A 21985-nucleotide genomic window follows, 5' to 3' on the forward strand; every position below is an offset into this window, starting at 1 on the left:
AGATAAATTCTCTCGCCATGTCTGTATCAAGACACAGGCTTTGAAATGAGACATTATGTACAGGCAGAGAGCTCTAAACCACTACCAGTGCCCTGTTAATTTCATTAATCCTCCATTTCCCATAACTCCCCTGCACTCGCATTGTCAAGTAACCTCCGTGTGAGTAGCTTCAGCGGCCAGAGAGCACCTTCCCCTGAACGGAGCTCCACTAGCATGGAAATACCATGTGGTGCTTTTAAAAATCAGATCACGTTTTCCTTAGCTCTAAGAAGCTCTCACCTGTCTCGGGTGACTGAAAGAGGCCAGCTATTAATTCTGGAATTCGACTGCCAGCATTTCCAGTAAGGAGTGGCCTGGCAGCCATCCCAAATCACACCTGCCTCAGAGATTAGAAGGATTTGCATACACAGGTACCAATGTATTCAGTTCTCATCAGCTGAGCAGTTAGCACAGGTAGCCGCAGAGTCAGCAATGCTAAACAAGTGTCAATTGGAGAGCAAAGGAAGCTGCCTTGATGCAGGGGTATAAGAACCTATGCAAAAGAGAAACCATCACCATGCATTTCACGGTCTTGCCACCAAAAGCTGTGTCCAAATTTAACACACAAGAAATGCTTCACCCACTGTAGAAAAGCAGCTGTTGGGAGCGGAACACAGCGGCTCTCATTTCAACTGCATCTTCAACATCCCACCCACTCCCTCTATTTCCTTCACCCACTCTCAACTTTGTGCCTTCTTTCACACACTAATCCTGTATGCCAGACCAGTCCCCCTGTCGCTTTCCAAGCACTGCGAGGCTTCTCCAAATGGACTTCTGGAGACCCAGCCAGGGCCGGATTATGACATTCTGAGGCCCTAAACTGTGTCAACTGTAAGAGGCCCCTTACGATTAAAAACAAACAAACAAAAATATTATTTTCACAGAAAGGACATTGAATATATAAACATGAAAGCTTTATATTTGCATATATACAAAGGCAAAGTTGTAAAAATAGAATAATCATCTAACTGAAACATGTCTTGCAATATGCCTGTTTGCATTATAAAATAGTTTCAAATTAACATACTTCCATCTATGAGTTCTTAATTAGTAGATATGAAAACTTTGTATCTACAGCAACACAAAAGCAGTTACAGTTACACGGACCAGCTCACTTAATGGAAGCAGTGCAACCTGCAGTATGTCTGTTTGCACATCACATTAATTTTCACACTGAAATTTAAAACATTTTCTTTCACGATTTTTGGACAGCAAAGTCACTGATGATGTCTTCAAATGATAAGCTACAGAGTTTGTCACTTTCCATGCATAGAATGCTTAGGGCAGATAACTTTTCTTGCAGCATTTTCAAGGCAAACATCTCACTTCGCATTCGCTTCTCTATCCTCTGTCTCCCCCAGGACCACTAATTAATCTCGAGTAAACACCTCGGACACACAGCGTGACAACAAGCTATATGCGTGAAAGAGAAAGAGAATTTACCAGAAAAAAAAAAAAAAAAAAAAAAGACTGGTAATCTCTAGATAGGCATTAAGTGAGAAAAACTAGCCTATATTCAAGCAAATATAATGACTATTATAGGCTTTAATAGCCTATATATCATATATGCATATAGTTTAAAATAACTTGCTCACCAAGTACTCAGAATATTTTGATATATATGTATATCTTCCTTCACTTCTCTCAAAACCTTCTATTTATCCTTTTGTCAGCACACTCTGATATTTACTGTGAAGGTTCCCGAAACTGATGGAGGGAAGCCAACACAAATTTATCCTCGTCAAGATCCACTCAACCCAGGTCCATAAGACGATCACCTGCAAACTCAATCATGTGAAGCACGGATAATGCATGAAGCAGAAAGCGATGTGCGCACTAAAATACACAATTGTATGTATGTACAGATCGAAAGAAGCACACGCTAACACTTAAGAATAAGAAGAAAAACAGGAGCAAAGGCACTATATGACTAAGCGTGCTGGACCGTAAACGAAAGATGGCGGCCTTCCGGCTATTACCAGCCAAGGGGGACGCTTTACGCAATGTCACTCCTAGGATGAGTCCCATACGAGTATGAGCTTGGCAGGATTGCTTCATGACACTGCCATCTAGACCGACCTCACATTTTTCCCAGTTTTATTGGCAGTGAGATTATTTCTTTATTTAAATAAGTTATGAAGGCATGGCCAGGATTTTACCAGTAGCAGCTGGCCAACAAAACACTGCCTTAGAAGACGGATATAGCAGACTTACTTATAGAAATAATAATTTTACAAGTGCGATCATCATTTTTTCCCTCAGCCCTGGCCTCCCGGCTGTCAATAATGAACAATTAGTGAAGGTAAGGGTAGGGTAAAAGTATTTGTGTAGCCAGATGTGTATATTTGTCATATTTGAACGAAAATGTCTATTTGGAGAGAATCTTCTTTTTCCCATATCTCCTTTCTTTATCAACCGATTTTGATAACATTTGAAATGGAGTCAGGTTTTTTGTTTGTTTGTTTTTTTAAGAAGCCCCTTGTATTGCAAGGCCCTAAACTGTAGCTTAGTTAGCTTATGCCTTAATCCGACCCTGGAGCCAGCTGGGCCAAGAAGTACTCCAACTACAAAGGCTATTCAATATTCCATTCAAAATGTTTCAGCTGTGAAAAACCAGTACTCCAGTGGCAGCATCCCAGCCCTAAGAACCACCACCCCACTCTAAAGTTCACCCCACTCCTTGCAAACTCTTTGGGGTAGATCTGTATTGCAAATTTAGCCCTTTGCATGCTTCTGGCATGACACAGGCACCCCAACAGGCCAAGATCCCTCACATCTCAATAAGAGGAACTGAAGCACTTGGTGAATCATCTTAATTTACTGCAATTAAGAGATGAGATTTAAGCAATATAGCGTGACAAGCCTATTTGTGGGAGATCACTGCACGCCTCAGATGCTGACTAGAGGGAGGAAGCCGAAGGCTCAGTGGCTTCAGCCATGCGAGACGTGCCAAAGCCCCCTAGTCACACTGCCAAGTGGAATGAGTGGCGGCAGGTGGTAGTGGTGGTGGGCACAGCATTCCCTGGGCCTTAGTGACTCCAGCAGGACACTAGCTGCAATTAAACGAGAGCTGCCATTTGTGACAAGCATTCTAAAGCCATTTCAGAGCAGAGCAGCTAACGGGGTGGGAAGAGTTCTTTTACAGGAGTTTGGCACTTTGGGTCTTTTAAAGAGATTCAAGCCCTTGGTGCTGTTCCATTTTCAAAGCAGGCTAACTTTTGTCCTAACCACCCCCCTGGGAAGCAGCTGGGTGTTATCCCGATTTTACAGCTGGGGACGCTGAAGAGGAGGGATTAAGTGACTCATCTAAGGCCTGAACAAGTCACTGGCAGAGATGGGATCAGAACACACAAGAATTTGGCTCTTGGTTGAGTGAGCTGATCACTAGGCAAGACGGATGATTAACGAGTGCCCAAGTGATTTAGGTGCAGGGTGGCATTGCAGCCATGTTGGTCCCATGACCAAGAGAAAGGATGGATGAGGCAATATCTTTTATTCGATCAACTTGGGTTGGTGAGAGAGACAAGCTATCAAGCTTACACAGAGCTCGTCAGCCCATTTTCAAATGTGATTTAGCAGCCTAAGATTCAAGGCTCCCAAGTACCTCAGTCACTTTTGAAAATGGGACTTAGGTACTTTTGAAAATTCTACCCACAGTTCCTTTCTCTGTCTCCTGCCTCTTGCCAAAAGCAAACACTGGAGGCCCTTTCCCTGTTACAAGAATGACACATTCTGCAGTATGCTCCCTGAACAGAAAGTTTTAGTTACTCTCCACTCAAACCACCACTTGGAAATTCTCAGTGAAATTCTGCAACTACAATATTTCAGAGCTTTATGAGGGGGACCATTTCTAACAGCCAAACTTTGTGAGTTCCCTTTAAAAAATAATAGGACTCATCTCAATCTCTCAGACTTCACATCTCCAAGGGCAACAGAGGAAGTTTGCTCATTGGGAATGACCTAACACCAGTGGCTCATCATGAATGTTAGGTCATTCTTGATGCGCCACTGCAGGATGATTCTCCCACGCACACCTGTCTGAACACCTTGCCTTGTAAGACTCCAGGTATTTGTCACTGAATCAGGTAAGAATTAAATCCTTCACGGAGCTGCTGTTAAAGAGTGTCTCTGACATCATCATTGGTCTTCAGACATACTGACATATTAGAACTGTCAATTAGTTTAATTAACTGACATCTAAATATTTCGCTACTAATTAGACAAAGACTAAATATTTAGATGCAGTTGCCTCTGGCAATGAAATATTTAGTCATGAAGTTGTGGATGACTAAGTATTCTCATGTGTAGCTGCTATTAACTAGTGTGCAAAGGAACTGAATTTGTTTGTAGATCAGTTACGTTCAAAAGTTATCTTATGCATAGAAGAAAAAAATCTAAGGACATGGCAACCTTGAAGCTGAAGGTTAGAATTATTCAGAGGACTCGGCTCAGAAATGCACTACAGTCACTTCACTAGAATCTAAAAGGCATACAGCAACTTGGGCATTTCACTGCAAACCTCCTGAAGTCTGAGACATGAGAATTTTCTGGGCCAAAAGAGGGGTTTTCAAAATTAAAGGAGAGGAGAGGTAAAAACAGGGGTTAATACTGACAGTACCCAGCTACAGAATTAAAGCTTTCCCCTCCTGTGCTGTGGAGTGCATTCCATTCTGTAACAGCATTCCTCCATAGAAGACCAGACCTCCTGTCCCCTAAGACAGTGGTCTCCAAACTTTTTTGATCGTGCACCCCATCAGTAAAAAAAATTTTGAGCACGCACCCCCTGCCGCACCAGCTCTACCATTTTTGCTGAAGCAAAAAAAAAAAAAAAAAAGCCGCTCCTCCTGCCGCACACCCCCAAGGATCCTCTTGCATACCCCCTGGGGTGCACGCACCCCACTTTGGAGACCACTGCCCTAAGAATGCAATAAAGGAGCCACGAGTGTATGCAGTCACATGGTCCCAAGCGCAAAGTGAAGAAACTGAAAATAACTGATCAGAGACATTCAAGCCGTTTTAAGTGTTACTTATAACGAGAGGAGGTGCGAAGTCTGCAGACGAGGGATTTTCAATTTGAGAGCGTGTCTTTGAAACTAAAAGACAACTTTTGCACCTATGTGAGCAGTGAAATGAGAATGACAAGCCTTGGATTTCTGAGCTAATCAGATCTTTCTGCGTTCAAGCCCTCCTCCCCTGCAAAGGCCACAGGCGGTTGCAACATGCCTAAGAGAACGCTCTGACATTAATTTCCAGTAGCGTTGAGCACCCACTTATCCAGCTGAAATCAAGGGGAGCTTTGGGATATGGTGAGATTCTCATACAGTAACATCATTGCCTGCCACAAAGGGCCTCGCTAACTGGGACTGCGATTTGCACCTTGCAATGCAACTTAGCTGATCAGGACTTTCACTCTCCACCACCTGCAAGTTCATTACACCAGCAAGTTCCGCTAACATACCATCAAACATGAGAGCACTATGTTGATGAACTGAAGATTAGCCACACGGAGTCACTGTCAGGAAGTTGTTTGCTGCATCCTGGTTAGTAGCTAGGCTCCCTAAAAGAGAAGTGATAGAATTATTATGCTTCAGGACAGCAGCTGACTGCCAAGAGGTCAGGAAGGAGTTTCATCCTCATGAACCACACTGTGCTGCTCTAGTGGCCAAGGGGGTTATGGGATTACCCTCCTCTAAAGCAGTGTGTCTCAACTGGTGGGTGGCAACCCTCAGGGAGCTCATGAAAAGCAATCAGTGGGGTCATGAGGCATTGGGATTTTAAAGCAAAGCCAGCAAAACATTTATATCCTTATCATTTTAATATTTCTATAAAAGAAACTGCATACCACCACCCAGCTCTTATCCAGAGCTGTTAATCAGTAGATCCCAATGCGCTTTACAAAGGAGGTCAGTATTATCATCACCACCTTACAGGGGGGGAAACTGAGGCACAAAAGGTCACCCAGCAAGCCAGTGGCAGGGCTGGGAGCAGAACCCTTACCATTGCTATTTTTGATATGTTTGTACTCATAGGAAATTAAGGAGGCTCTGAAAGCATTTGACTTTGAATAAGGGATGCCCACCTGCCATGGTTGAGAGAGACAGCTGGAGAGGAGCAGGTAGGTCCCTGCCTGCTGTGCTTTGATCAGCAGTGAAATAGTTAATGCTGGCATCTGAACTCACCATTAGGCTTCAGAGTTAAGCTCTGTCTAGAGGCAGGAGCAGTTCCCAACTCTTTCAGGGGCCGAGGAGTCACACCACTGCACCGGTTATGTTCTGTTGCCATGTGGCTAGAAAAGTCATTTCTTTTAAATGCCAGCGTCATTCGTGGAGCAGACAGCATTCTGCAGGGGGCAGTGCACACTGCCTGGGCTGCCCTCAACTGAGCCAACTGGGGCTGCTGAAAAAAGCAGGGCACTTTCACTGCTGGGTGTCACAAGGTCCCCATGTGACTTCTCAGCTGCATCCCAGCTGGGGAGACAAAAGGCAGCTCACTTGGGGGGAGGGGAATAGGGTGACCACATAGCAAGTGTGAAAAATCGGGACGGGGGTGGGGGGGTAATAGGCACCTATCTAAGAAAAAGCCCCAAATATCAGGACATCTGGTCACCCTAGAGGGGGAGCTGAGGGAGGAGAGCAGCCCCTGGAGGAGACTCCGGGTTGGGGAAAGGCTCTGGAAGGGGGGCTCACCACACTACCCAGGGGAAAGACCTGTCTTGGGATCCCTGCAGCAAGCAGCAGCAGAAGCAGGCAGAGGCAGAGGCCGTAGGAGGGTGTTTGACCAATACACACATGGCTGGGGAAAAGAGACAAATATCCACTGGGGGAGCTTCACTGACATTTGCAAGTAAGCTGGCCTGCCACCTTTGACAAGAGCGAGGTCCTCCGGGACCTTCCACGAGGGAACCGCTCTCACCCACCGCCTGCCTGGTGCCCTTCTGGCCCCTCCTCCGGGAAACTGCTCCCACCCGCCCCCCCTGCCTGGCGCCCTGCCCCCAGGGAACCGCTCCCACCCCACCGCCTGCCTGGTGCCCTCCCCGCACTAACATTTTAGGAAAGATTTGATTGCAGGAAGATCCAGCACAATGTACATGGGCAACCTTGGAACAACAGCGCAAACCTGGCTGGGAGTGTGTAACTGCACTGTTAGAGGGGGAAGGGCTTATTCAGGAGAGCCCCAGGGCGGGATTCGGATTGCCCCAACACAGGCTCCCCTTGTACACCAGTGTAAGCAAGCCCAGCAGAAGGCCTCCAGGGAGGAAGCTCCCCTTAACTGGCAAGGGAACAGATGTCAGAGAACCAGCCCAAGGAGGATTAATTACAACTTCCTCCTTGGCCTGCCTGCCTTCCTAGCTAGGAGTATGGTTCTAGTCTGACTGTGGAGTAGTCTCCAGGGGAGGCGCGTTGCCCTGCCCATTTAATGGTACCCTGCGCTTACACAGCCGTCTTTCAGACCAAGCTCCCTCCCTGCTTTACAAAGAGAGCAAGGCAGGCCCAGAGACACCAAATGACCAGTCACTCCGGACTGGAATCCAGTGGGGACCCCATTTTTATTTTCACTGAAGCCGGCCCAAAGCAGAGCTTGGGTCTCCTTCGTGAGAGGCGCTGCACCAGTGCTTGCCCATAGCACACCCGGCTAGACAAAATACAGGCAAACAAACTGCAAGGCACTGACAAGCGGGCTGGCCAAGATGACGAGGATCTCAGAGGTGTTACAAATCTAACTGCAATTTACCAAGCCTTCTGAGAGGATAGAATAGTAAAAATGCACAAGTCCTGTTCACACCGCATCTGGCCCTAGGAAGCGGGCACTGGTGAGAATTATGGGTCCTGTTTACGCCAGTGTAGACACAGCCAAAAAGGGGGCATGAGGTGGGTAGCACTGACTAGGTAGCAGATGCATAGTTACTGTTTCCCTAGGTCTGGGTGAATGCAGTTAGTTCTGCAGTGATTAGTTGAGTCACATTATCTAATATCACTAGAGATATCAGCCTTGTCTCAGGCTTCACAATAATGAAAGGTCAAAATCCCTCTAAACAGTGCCTGCTCCATCTGTTATCTTGATACTCAGGGTGCTGGGGAGGGGGCCAGGAACAGAGGAAGGGGCCGGGGCTGGCTGCAAGGCTAATTACTTGAATTTGGAGTTTCCTGACAGCGACACAATATGTGAGATGGAAATGTTTATGGCTAAAGAGGCAAGCAGAGAAATCGCATCGAAGTCATGTCTGTACAGAGCGGCCCTGTCCCGAGAGCTTACAGTCCAAATGCACAAGACAGGCGGGAAGGGAAGAATCATCATCCCCATTTACAGATGGGGAAACAAGACAGAGAAATTAAGTAACTTGCCCAAGGTTACAGAGTCTGTAGCAGGGCAGATAGTTTAACACAGGGCCAAGTCCCAACCCAGTGCCCTGATTCCATGTTAGGTTTGGAGCCAGAGTGGGAATAGTTCTGTTTAACTGAGAGGCAACGTGCCCAGGGAATAGAGAGCTAGCCTGGGAATTAGGAGACCTGTGTTCTGTTGCCTGGTGGGTGATGCTGGGCAAGCCACTGCTCTGTGTTCAGTTTTCCCCATCTGTAAATGGGGCTAATGATACTGACCTCCTTTGTAAAGTGCGTTGAGATCTGCTGATGAAAAGTGCTACCAGAAGAGCCAAGGATTAAGAACTCTCCCTTCCCCATCAAGTGAGACAGTTACAGGGAGGAAAAGCCAACACTTACTTCCTGTTTTTGAAACTAAAGCCAGCATTTTGATATATTTACCCTACATATGGGGAAGTAAATAGTGTGGGTGTTACAGAACCACCCTATGTGACTCTTAACTGACTGTATGTGCTGTGAGCTGCACAAATGAATGGAGGAGAAGCCTTCTATACTGTGCTGTTGAAAACCCGCAGGACAGCCAACATTTCTCCAATCAACACCTGCTCAGGCAAGATTTCAGAGCAGTTTAGCCAAAGAAAAACTTACCAGAAGCAACTTAGTGTGGCGCCATCAAACTGCAATGAATAAACAGAGAATGCTGAAATCTCGGTTTAGTTCCTATTTCCAATTCTCAGGAGCCCATTTCTGCAGAGTCATTCTTGCCGCCCAGTAATAATAATTTCATAAAATGTTTTAGTAATTGCAGTTTCATAAACAGTGCATTAAGGTTGGCTGACGATCTGCCACATCATTTATTCATGACTGGGAGAGTTCTTCGGCTGAGGACACCTTTGCCGTGACAGATAATGGAATCTGCAGCAAGGGAAGCATGGTAAATGTAGGCCAACATGCTGCAAAGAGGACCAACAGGGAGGGGTTATTCTGATTAGCCATGGAGTACTGAAAGAGCGCCTGGGGCAGCCGAGGAGATTTAGGTTAGACACGCAGCACCGCTGATAAGCTTTCACGTTGATTTTGCAACAATGATTTTAGTTTTGTGGTTATTAAGAAAAAACTCAATGGGAAAATCACTGTATTATTATAACTATACCAAAGCACTTAAGCATGTGCTTAACTTTAACTGCTTGAGTAATCCCACTAAAGACAACGGAATCTTCATGTGCTTTGCTGGATTGGAGCCAGAGCCCTCCGCACCTGCCACGACTGAGCCTTGGTTGGAGTAGATACCATAATAAAAATACACCGAAACAAAGCAACTCCGCGCCAGGCAATGGCACCACCTGCTAAGGACATGGCCAGCACTGGAGAGAATCAAAGCTCCAACTAGACAAGCATGCATCAAGGATGGGTTAAGGAGGATGACACTGACTCTTCCCTGATGCAGAGATACCAGGCAAGTTCCCGAAGGTCCCTCCCATTATACAGTGCTCTGGGCTGTTACAAGCTGGGGGCACTGCCAATGCTGCAGGGGATTCAGCTCCCCAGCATCATTAGCAGGCAGAGGAAAGTGCAATAAAATGTAACTGATAGTAAAGCTCAAATATATCTGAATATAGTTAGAACTGTATTTGATGTCTGAAAAGAGAAGAGCCTGCCTCACTCCCTAGCCCATGCTAATTTTGCTAATTACATTCCCCAGCAGCTTCAATTAGCTATAGTATTAATCTTCACTTCCTGTCCTAAATGGTTGTGCTCTGTCTCAGCAACTCCCACCTATTCACAGTTAAGATTCGGGGATATACAGAGTGCTACATATATTGTTCCTTTACTTACACAGAGACAAAATGTCTGTCACAGAATGCTTCACCAGTTCAAAGCAGAAATCAGACCGGAACACTGTATAGGAATGCGACTCCCTCAAATACACACTGGGACAAAAACCGCTTTGTTTGAATACAAACCTTATTACAGGCAGACTGTGTATTCGTGCTAATAAGGTCGGAGATCAGGCTTATGGTGGCGTTGGAGCACGTGGGCACCAAACCTGCTAGATGTGGCAACTATGAAATAGGCGACATACTTCTTTTTCATTCTGTCCTTCCTGACAGCATGGTTGTTACAGAGTAACACAGGGGAGCAGTACATTCAGGATCCAGAGGGAGCCTCTTGCATTGCCAGGGAGTAACCCAGCCTGGCTAGTGCTAGCAGCACTCGTGAGGGACTCCAGGGGCAGAGAGAGAGACAGGTCTGTGTGTGTCTGTGTACGTACATACGTAACAGCACAGCTGGTACTGACACCTATATTTACAGTCACTTTCCATCATAAGCTCTTGTTTTCTGTTGCTTATAACTTGCCAAACTTTCACCACTGAAGCTTTCCATACTTGTTCCCTGCCACAAGCTGAGTTTTGGGGTAAGTCTTAACACAAATGAGGTTAGGGAGTAACAGGTAGTTTTGCCAAGATTAAACTTCCTCCCACCACCACTCCTTTAAAGCACTGCCAGGGTTTCAAGCAGGAACTTGAAATCACACAGGGGGACAGTGCTGTGCTCAAAGGGGTCCTTCGCTGCCCCATGAAAATCTACCCAGATTTGACAGCATAACAAGCGGCTGAAGGAAAATCACCTTTTGCACATGCTCCGTACAGCTTGCTAGAAGCTTGCTGCTAAAATCTCTGAACTTTCCATCTTCCCTGAGCACACTCCTGGCCCCACCCTGAGCTCCCATGGAACAAAGCAGCCACTATCCCTTAGCTCAGTGGAAAGAAGTGCTGGGGTGGAAGCCAACAGGAAGCCATGAGTTCTAATCTCAGCTGCTCCACTTGCTGATAATAGTTATGTGCACGTCACAGCTCTTACTAGCTAGCAAAGCCGCTACCGTTCATTCCCTGCTACCTATGGGGGAGCTGAGAGGTCGCACACAAGGTCATTTCAGGCAGAACTGGGAACAGAATCCCATCTCTATTAGAGCAGACCCACATCTCATCTACAGGCATATTACCTTTCAGACCTGGCACATTCATTCTGTCATCACACCACGCTCCCCTTCAGAGCCAGAAAATTAAAACCTAGGATTCCTGACTCCTGCTGGCAAGGTCTGTTACAGACAAAGAAGGATCCACACAGAGGATTGCACCCTCCTACTGCTAGCAATCAGTCCTTTTGCTCTAGTGGTAGAGGTCCATGCTGTGAAGCTACAAGTCCTGCGTTCAAATCCTGCTGCTGACCCAGGCAGGGGCCAATATAGTTCTTTAGGATAGGTTTGGTTTTTTAATTTGCTTTAAAAAAAAATCTAGGAAATTTCTTACAAAAAAAACTACACTAAAAGAACATTGAAGCTGCAAAATCATGGACTCAAAAGTTAGGAATTAAGGTTGTATGAGCAGCCTTCATGAGCCCCCTTTGCATGTATGCAAGGTAGTCTTTAATGACATTCACATACTGTTTGTTCTGCAGGACCTCTACTTCATTCAGGGCACAGGATGAACAGGGACTAAGGCAGGGGGCTGTAGGAAGTGAAGATTAGTATCAGAGCAATGGTGTTCTCTTGTGATTAAGGCACTAGACTGGAACCCAGGACTGCTGCATGCTACTCCTGACTGTGCCACAGACTCCTATGTGGTGCTAGACAAGACTGTCACAATGCCCATAGATTTAGCATTACAGAAAGTGTGGCACTGTGGAAAACTCTAAGGCCTGGTCTACACTGGGGGGAGGGGGAGAGGGGGAGGAAATCGATCTACACTACGAGAATAGCGTAGCTGAAGTCGACGTATCTTAGATCCCGCCAGTTCTCCTTTGCTAATCTCTGTGTGCAAATCATTATTTAGCTTTGTGACAAGGCTAACGAGTTCTGACCAGGTCATTCTTTAAATCACTCGCTAGCCAAAATAAGCCTTTGGCTTTCTTGGCCTACCTTGTGCTGTGCTTCGGATAAGGACTAGCATACGCCGTTGTGTGCACCTCCATTTATTTACATTAATAGAAAATCATTTGAATGAGCTCATCATGCTTCCAATCATAACATTTGCCAGTGCTCTTTAAGACTCTACACGGTTATTGACGCCTGTAACATACCGATGGTAATTTATGGACAGACACAAACGCTCAGTAAAAATTATAATGTCTATAAATTGGTGCCTCCAGAATGGTTTTTAGAAAAGTGTGGGGGGAAATCACCTCCTACCATCACAGCAAAGCAGTGACCTTGGTCATGGAAAAGTTAACAGTTAAGTACAAAAAGACGACTGTATCCAATGGCAAATGCAAGGACAAACTTGCTCAGGATAATGGAGTTAACGTTCCGCCCTTTGAAAATGGGATTTCCCCCCTTTTCAAAAAACAAAACCCCACTCCCTGTAACACAGGGTGCCCCCCCAATCACCAACTGCCAGGGTACTGGGTTCAATACTGACTTAGGAGGAGCACCAGCTACCAAGCCACCCACTCTACTCCCTGCAGCCCCTATTTTCCCCACACAAATCTCCCATCCACATAGTGACCTCATCAGTCACTGTTTAGCTTGCAAGTACAGTGCTGACAGTTCCTCCATGCGATGAAAATAATTAACAGAACATAATGCATTAACAAGATCAGGCCGGTGCCAGAGTTTACCTTCAAACACCCTGGGTTAAATCAAACCCTGTCAATGGGAAGCGTGTGTGGTGGCTGTCTAGCATTACTCGTTCCCTTTGAAGACATTGGATCTTATCAGAAAAGCCATTGCCTCGAATGAATCATTAATTAAGCAAGTCGTCTGGTTACAACAAGGGAAATGCAAGAATGCCAAGGGAACATAGGCAGAGAAGGAAGAAGGTGTGTCTTCAGTTTGTCCCACAAGAGACCCTTGCTCTACCTTCTCCCCCCATCCATTACCTACCTCAGGGGTTAACCTCCCAGCCCACCTGATGTACCTATCCAAGCCCCATGACAGATTCAAATTCAGGCTGACATAGGTTCATTTTCTGAACCCTTCTTGTTAAAAGCCTTCTGAATGGAACCTGAACATCAGAGCTTTTAACAGCTCAAAGAGGGATGAGCTAATCCCGTTCATGTAAATGGGATGCTCATTCTGGCACCTAACATGGCATAAGGGGCACATTTTTGGGTGGGCTACTGCGGTGTCTGCAGCTAAAACCAGGTAACTGCACTGACAAATGGCCTGACAAAGGATAGAAATAGCTTAAGGGCCAGGACCTCCTGGATAACTATGATACATTGCGACACTTCATGGCTTCGGGAATGATTTCCCCTCACCTCACGCTCTATACCACCATGTGGAAAAACAACTTGGGCCAGTTACGAACATGCACTGAGGCTTAGCCTATCCCAGCAAAGCCAGATGGGACATGAAATATAGAACAAAACTTCTCTTCAAACAAAGTCAGTCTGCCCCCTACACAGTGCTGTAGTTTCAGCATTAATTTGTGTCCCTAAACTGTATTCAAAAGGTGAAATTAAAGGGGGTTGGTCTTCTTTATAATGTAGAAAGAGCTCAAAACTGTTCCGTACCCATTAAAAATTCAAGTCTTGTCTAGTCTTTTGTCCTGGAAGTCTCTATGGAAAACTAGGATATCATAGATAATTAGGAGCAACTTTTAATCAGAGTATTGAAAACGTTTGTGTCTGGGCCTATAACGGACATCCAGCAAACGCTTGGGAAAAGAGGGGTCTTAGTTACAGATCTGGACATCTAAGAAACCTCACAATTCACACATCACACCTCCCAAGCGTCCTCCAGAAAACCCCAGTTAGTGCAGACTTGCCCTTACCTAACAAATATGAGGCATGTCAAGTAAAGAGAAAACACTGAAAGGGATGGCTTTTTAAATACATTATTAATAAGGCACTAACCCAGGTTGCCTTACATTTGCAGGCCACTTATTTTCAAACACTGAACTATTTGACAACAGAGTGATTTTATAGCAACTGCTGGAACTTTGTTTACCATTTCCCCTTGTAACCCTGAGAGCAGAGATGTGCTGATCAGGCCAAAGTGAAACTAAATGGAAATATTCCCCACAACACCACCAGAGATCTCCACACTGTCCGCTTTTCCCTTGAAATGACCTTGCTCATAAATTCCACAGGCTGCATGTTTTTAAACACAAAGCGTCATTTCTGCACCATTCCTTGACAGAGTTAAGCAGCTCAAGACAAGCATCCATTCTGCTGCTCCTTTAATTGAGGTGTCACCTAAATTGGCAGAACCATTACAGCTATGTTAAAAAGCAAGCAACGGAAGGCAGAGGAGGTACTGCCCAAGAGGCGTGAAATGTTTACTGTAATAAGAACATATTTGGGTGGCAGTTTAATATTCAGTTTCAAAAGCACACTGGTTACTTTTCTAGCACACACACAACTAATTCACCAAAGGAAAAACAGTCCTTTTAAGCAGTGATATAGCAACCAAATTTGTGTGTTTCACACATTTTGCTATGCATCTCTCAGACCCCATCAGCACATTTGAAGGTCTTTTTTCAGAACAAATGAGTTGCCACACTGGATCAGACTAATAGTCCGTCTGTTTCCAGTTTCCAACTGTAGCCAGTACCAAATGCTTCAGAGAAAGATGCAAGAAACCCCCATAGTCGTCAGTAACAGCCCTATGTTTCTTCCTAAACCCAGATCAGTGAGAGATTGGCTTATAGGCAACATGCACGTTAGATGTTTTCATCCTCTCTAACATAGCTTTGGGTGTTATTAAAATAAGCATCTCAAACCTTCCTAAGATCTTGGTCTCAATATCTTGTGACCTAGTGTTCCACAGGTTAATTATGCACTGCACTAAAAGTTATTACTCTTATCAGCTTTAATTTGTCACCTTTTCATTTAATTCAGTGTTTTCTTCGTGTATTAGAAAGGGTCAATTAGGAGCATGTAAATTAACTTTTCAAAACCACTCATTTTACACACTTCTATCATGTCTTCTCTTACTCATCCCTGTGAGCTAGACCTCTCTCAGGGCTCTGACATTCTCTGTCTTTTTATACATCCTAAGATCTGGTCAGTCTGGTTTGATCTCCCCGGCACAGTAGAAGGTTTTTATTGAGCCTTTTGCCAGAACACCTTGATCCTTTTTTGAATGTCTACAATTAATCTAGAAGCCATCAAAGTTAGCTTTGCACTTTCACAATGCTTCATTAAATCCCAATAAGTGCTTTACCACTGAAATTTTTTTTTTTTAAACATACTAATACTCACACTCAGGCTTTTAAATTTTACAGCCGATAGCTTCACTAGCCTATAAAACAATGCAAGAAAAGCAGCTCTCTGCAACATTTCAGATGTTAAATATGAGATCAAATATTTGTTTAAAAAACTTGTGTAAACATTTAAATCAATATATTTATTGCCAATGACTTGAGACCTTAAGGGACACAATCTTAGAGTCATAAATTGAAAACAAAGGTCTTCATTATTAAAAGGGGCTGTTTTCAATCTGAAAATAACATTTACATTTTGGGCCAAATTTAAACAACCTGTTTCCCCCTCCCCCCCATTCCCTATCCTTCAAGAGCAGGATCTCAAATGCAATTAAAAATCTACAATGATTTCTCTCTCCCCACTCATTGATGTTTTCAGGAATGAAGAAACTGACTAGCCAATCAACTAGGCAGTGAAATAATGAAATTGACTATACACAACTCCCTGTACATTGCACAAATAAAAATATACTTGGTTACCTTCCTTCAGTTATAGGCCTTTTAAGTGTCACTTATCTACCAGAGGCACAACATTTTCAGACAGAAAGGAGGATTTTGAGTTCTTTTTAACACAAAGATCTCCTCTCCCAATTGTTTGAAGTGTCCACGTTTCTTGAGAAATTTGTATTTTCTTTTAAACCAAAGCTTGTTCAGGTTTGCTGACTAACAATACCTGGAGTCCGAGGTTGAGTTTGCTTGTTATTTAAGTTCCATGGAGTTTTTATAAAAGAAGTTTGTTCTAGAACAGCAAGATTTTATTATTTCATTTACAGCTGGGGTGTGTGTGTTTCTCATCTGCTCCTGTCTTATGGAGCAGCAGGACAATGAAATATACAAGGATTCTGCTCAGGTTAAAAGCATGCTCAAATTCTGAGTATATTATCACCACAGGAGGCTAAGACTTTCATGGCATCCTTCAGTATCAATACTTCCACAGCTCTGCATAAACATTACTCCTCACAATCTCTGGCAAACAGGCAAGTCGACCCGCTTCAGGGCCGGAGAAAGAGAGAAAGTGACTTGCCCCAGGTGACAGTTAGTGGCAGGGCAGGGATAAGACTCTGGAAGTCCTGGCCTCCTTTCCTCTGCTTCTTAGTCCATTGGTGTTCTACCAATTAATCCCAGAATGTGCTGCTTGCACATTTAGCTCATGACTTGACAACTCCTGCTTTTCCCACGCATTTGTGGGGGTCTGCATTTTTCATACTTTGTTCCCAGTCTGAAATCTGATCAGCCGTGTTGCTGTTTAAAAATGATAATTAAGGCTCTAAGGCATGGGCACGCATAAATTAAAGATGATTTTATGTACCTCCATAACTCTCCCTGGCGAGCAGACACAGTGCAATACGAACATGCTCTAGCAGGAGCCAGCCCCAGGACTCCTAGGTTCTATTTGCAGCTCTGGGAGGAAGGGTTAGAGCAGGGAACTTAGAATTTGGAGATCCTGGTTCCATTCCTAGCTCTGCTAGAAATTCATTTGATTTCTATAGGACTCCAATTCCTCCATCTGTAAACTGGGGCAAATACATGAAGCACGTCACAAAAATGGTTAAGTTGCTCAGGAACCAAACTCTCAGACAGCAGAGGACCCCTCTCATCATGCCACCTCTGGAAGGTAGGAAATGTGAAACAAGTTCCCACCAAGACACAGAAACAGGTTACAAAACCATGGAGGGCTTCCTTGTTACAGGATTAGGGAAGGGAGGGAGAGCAGACCCACCAAGGTTGATAAATCCCTGCCTGCGTTTATTTCTTAATGCAACCATGACAAATCACCATGTACGCTTGCCAATGCAGGCACATTTCCTCACTTTGCCCTTCACCACAATAACTGAGGATAATGGGGAAAAAATATTTCTTGGATTTATCTCCCCGCCCCCCTCGAGGGCAGCGGAGCTCTGCATGGCAGGTATAACAGATTCTGGTACAGCTGTGTTTCAAAACTGACGCAGGAGTCCAACAGCAGCAGCCAACAAAAGGAGGCCTGGCCTGCTGCATTTCCTCAGGAATTCTCTGCATTCCAGTTACATCTACCAAGCACCAGGGATTACCAGATGGGTGAAATACAAGAGACAAACCCAAGCGGCCTTAGAGTTTTATGTGAGACACAAGAACCAGCCTCTCAATCAGAACCATGCCAGCTACGGTGATGTACAGTAAATGGCAGGGCTTTGGAGCGGAGCCCGGAGCAGCTCCGGAGCAGTGGAGCTGCAGGTTTTTGCCTGGAGTGGAGCCGGACCACAGCTCCAAAGCCCTGGTAAATGGCAAGGCCATAAAAATGTAGTGCACAAATCACCCCGAGTCTATGGGGCACGAAAGGAGGTCCTGTCATCTTCACAGCAGAGGAAGTTATAACATGAGCTGAGATTTTATCTATGAATGGTGGATCAATGTAAAAGCAATTCTGGAGTAATGACCACAAGAAATAGCCCTGGAGAACAAGCCCCCAGTTTAGTCACAAGGCTGTGAGCATGCAGCACCCACAACCAACATGCCACAAACCTAACTCAGATGGACTTCCTCTAGGAGAGAAAGAAACCAGGCTCCATGATCCTTCGATTCCTGGGTCCCTAGAAACTCGGCTAGCTCAGTCAGTAGTGCCTCAGGGAGTCCCTGTTCAGGCTGTAGGTTTTCAATTGCTTTGTACATGAGAAGCTAAATTAATCCCTGTGATATCCTCACTGACTTAAGGTTCCTCATCCAGGGAAGTCATATGGCCTGCGATAGACAGGAGGTCAGAGCAGATGATCACAAGGGTCCTTTCTGGCTTTATAATCTAGGAAACCAGTTAGGAATTACAGCAGGCTCTCTGCTCCACACAGCTGTCCACTAAAAGAAGAAAGGAGACTTCCACCTTGTGAAGCCACTTGACCTGGCACTCAGTGTTCAGCCACAAAGAGCCAAGATCCCAACAAAGGGATGGTTCTGCACAGCCAAAGCAGTATGCTGAAATGCAGTACCGAACCCTGGTGCAGAACAGGTCTCTACAGTCTCCTTTAAAACTGACTAGGACCAAAACGTCAGCCATCTGCGGGTACTGGGAAGGCCTAGGCTAAGAGTCTGCTTTTCAGAGGTGGCAAGCTTCCCTAGCTCCAGCTGAAGTGAACAGGAGAAGGAGCTGCTCAGGACCTCTGGAGAAAAAAAAACTTCAGGCCCTAAATCTGCTTTCTTTTTGGATGGATGATGAAATAATGTAACTACCAGCCTGACGGGATGGGAGGTGAGGAGCGTATAGTGCAAGCCTGACCTTTGCTTCTCTTTCAGATGGGCTGCTATCACATGACAAAATGCTACAGGAGCTGATAATTGGCAATCAGGGCACCTTTCCTAGGAGGGTTTCAGAGCTCTTCATGAAAATGTCAGTGACTTTGACTAGGACGTGCACAATGAGCTAAGTGCTGAAAGAGACAGCAGCCTTTGCACATTCATCTGGAATGGTCCTTTTCTCCCAGGTAATCAAAGTAACCCTTTGACCACCAGAAACTGCATGCACAGCAAATATGTATTTTATAGCCAAAGCTCAGAGCAGGGGAGAGGGGAATGCAGACAAGAAAAGTTTGCCATGTGTGGCATCACCCAGAAATGCCTTAGGGAGGGCAAAGTATCCTGAGCAAGTACTCGAATAGTGCTGAAATATGGACCTTAATGGCCTAGAGGTGTCTAGTTATAAAGAGCAGTAGCTAGCTCTTAAAAACCAAATGCACCTTCCTACCTCTTATGGAAAGGTCAAGATTCAGTTTAGAGAGACAAGATGGGTGAGGTAATATCTTTTATTGAACTAACTTCTGTGGGTGAGAGGAACAAGCTTTCTAGATACACCGAGCTCTTCTGTCCTGAAGATCTCGGTGTAGCTTAAAAGCTTGTCTCTTCCCCCCTACCACCCCCAATAGAAGTTGGTCCAATAAAAAATATTACCTCGCCCACCACGTCTCTCTAGTATCCTGGGACAAACACAGCTAACAACGCTGCATAGATTCAGTTTAGTCTTAGTGAAAACATTATCTAACTTTGTTACTTGAGTAACAGTCTAGTATTTTTATAAGGTCCTCCTGACCATCACTTCCAAGTGCCTCAAATATTACTGAATTTGTCTTCAACGCCTTGTGGGCTGGGAGGTTTAATTCCTTATGTCAGGAATAGGAAACTGAAATCCAGAAACATTAAGGGACTTGCCCAAGGACACACAGGAGATCTGTGGCAGAGCCAGGAACTGAGCCCAGATCTCCTAAGGCACTAGCGCAGGACTGAATTATGAGACCTTCCTCACGTAAGCACAATTTAGCCTGGTATAATCACACAAAAAAACCCACCCTTTTACTCCATTTGCTTTAGAAGTAGCTTTCACCTAGAAGAACCAAACTCTGCATGTGCAACACATTAACCTGCCACTCCCTCAGAAATGGACCCCCATAAGAGAGAGGTGGAAGAGGGGGGGTGAAATAAACATTATATACCCCATCCGAGGCAGACCACAAGCTACCTGAGGGAGCCTGTCCCCTCTACAGTGAGCCTCACTCATCACTAGCGGCATAGTTTGCCAGGACAATAAAATACAATTGAATCAGTGTCTTGAGCAAACCGTGCAAAAACATGTAGACCAGTTACCTATTTAGACAGGGAAACCTGGAGGATCCACTGCTAAGTGTTCTCTGGAGAAGCAGGATCACTTACTGGAGGCAGACCTCGGTGCAGGTTTGGTTCTGTGAGCTACACGCATTGTTCTTAAAGGGGTGTTGAATGTATTTGAATACAGAGCAGATCCTAAATGCACTGGGTGGAAAAACCTGAATTCTCATCAAAACATCCAAGAAATCAACAAGAGCGGTTGGCTGGTTTTTAAACCCTCCAGTGGGGTGGGAGGCAAGTCTGAGGCCAATGCTCTGTGAGCTGAGAAATGTGCACGTAAGTGTGTTCTGCCATCACCCTGTTTGAGATTGGGGTGCCCTTGAGCATGTAGGAAGCCGCCTTGGTGACCACAAATCGCCACAATCCAGCAACAGCCGGATGTGTTGTCTGAGATATTTTTCTGCTACCAACAACAGATTAGCACGGCAATTACGATCCCTGCCACAGCAGCAGCACGGGAGCAGAATGACAACGAGTCACCTGGACTCTGGCAGCATGGAAGGAATGGCGCTAAAAATAAACAATCAATGAACTGAGAGGACTGATTATCTCCCAGTAGCCACACACCTCTCCCTAGCCAGGCACAGCCAGGCAGCAGCCCCCATCCGCCAGCCCACCACCACCAATTGGGCTTTCACAACGACTAGCATTTTTAGGAAGGGGGTGTGTCCCTGAGGTGTCCCTGGTCCAGGCAGAAGTAGAAAGGGAACAGGATGGGCCCCTGGGCACACACCTGAGTGAGAGAAGGGTGCTTTCCCCTGAGGTGGCTGTGGCATGTCGCACCCACAAGATGGGGCAGGTGAGGGATGTGTGGGGCAGAGGAAGTTGATCTCTCTCCTGGGTACTTGGGGGACAAAACAGAATTGGATTTCACCTTGCTTCAAGGGGGGTGGTTCCCATGGGAATGGATGGATATAAGCAAGGAGTGGGTGCCCCATGCTGGTCCCTCTGGGCTCAGAAGCAGACATATGTTCCTATGCAGGTTCTGTGGTTCAGATGGGCCCCCAAAGCAGCGGGGCCCTGGTATCCTACAGAGACCACCATTGGGATAGGAGTGCCCGGAGGTTATCCCAAGGGGCTGGCCACTGCTAGGCTGAGTAGAGAGCTGGGTCCAGGGGCAGGGTCCCCTGCGGTCTCTCCATGGAAGAGCAGGATGATGGCAGCCCATGTGGGCGGAAACTAGGGAACAGCAGCAGGGCAGAGAGAGGAGACCCCCGTTAGGAAGGAGAAGCAGGACAAGGTGGTCTGGGGGAGAGAGAGTGAGACAAAGTAGGAGAAGGGAGCAGGGGTAAGTGAAGGTGAGACTCTCCATGGGCGGGGGAATGAGGAGGTCCGGTCCGGTCCAGCCGGGTCTCTCCGGGGAGGGGGGTCAGGAGTCCGGTCCAGCCGGCTCTCTCCGGGGAGGGGGAGAAATGGGGGGTCCGGTCCGGCTGGTCTCTCCGGGGGAAGGGGGTCAGGGGTCCGGTCCGCGCCCCACCAGCCTCTCACCTGGGCACGCAGCTGGGCGAGCTGCGATCCACCTCCCAGGTCGCGTACAGGTTCATCTGCACCGGGCGCCCCGCCGGCCCGCCCGGGGCCGCCCCGCCAGGGGTGAGGGGCCCGGAGCCCGGCTTGGGGGGCAGCGGCGCCGCGCCCGGGGGCTGGGCCGGGGGCTGCCCCGAGGGACTCTGCTGGGGGAGCGCGGCCGCCGCGGGCTGCGGGGCGGGGGTGCGCTGCCCCCCGCCGCCGGGACCCCCGCGCTCCGCCATGAAGTCGAGCCGGACCCGCACCGCTGCCCGGCCCTGCCTGTTGCCC

The 21985-nt window shown here is 46.3% G+C and overlaps 1 protein-coding gene across 2 annotated transcripts in view; it reads right to left on the reverse strand.

Moving 5' to 3' along the window:
* The window catches only part of PACS1 (phosphofurin acidic cluster sorting protein 1), a 103982-nt gene extending 81997 nt beyond the window's left edge, over window positions 1-21985 (reverse strand). Inside the window, exon 1 of one of the 2 annotated variants that reach the window (XM_054034348.1) lies at window positions 21680-21985. In XM_054034348.1, the coding sequence (XP_053890323.1) occupies window positions 21680-21939 (260 nt within the window). In that variant the 5' untranslated portion in view covers window positions 21940-21985. The remainder of the gene's footprint in view (window positions 1-21679) is intronic. The other variant, XM_054034347.1, reaches the window with a different exon arrangement.

The sequence above is a fragment of the Malaclemys terrapin genome, chromosome 7 (genome assembly GCF_027887155.1).
Source record: "Malaclemys terrapin pileata isolate rMalTer1 chromosome 7, rMalTer1.hap1, whole genome shotgun sequence".
Taxonomy (NCBI): Eukaryota; Metazoa; Chordata; order Testudines; family Emydidae; genus Malaclemys; species Malaclemys terrapin.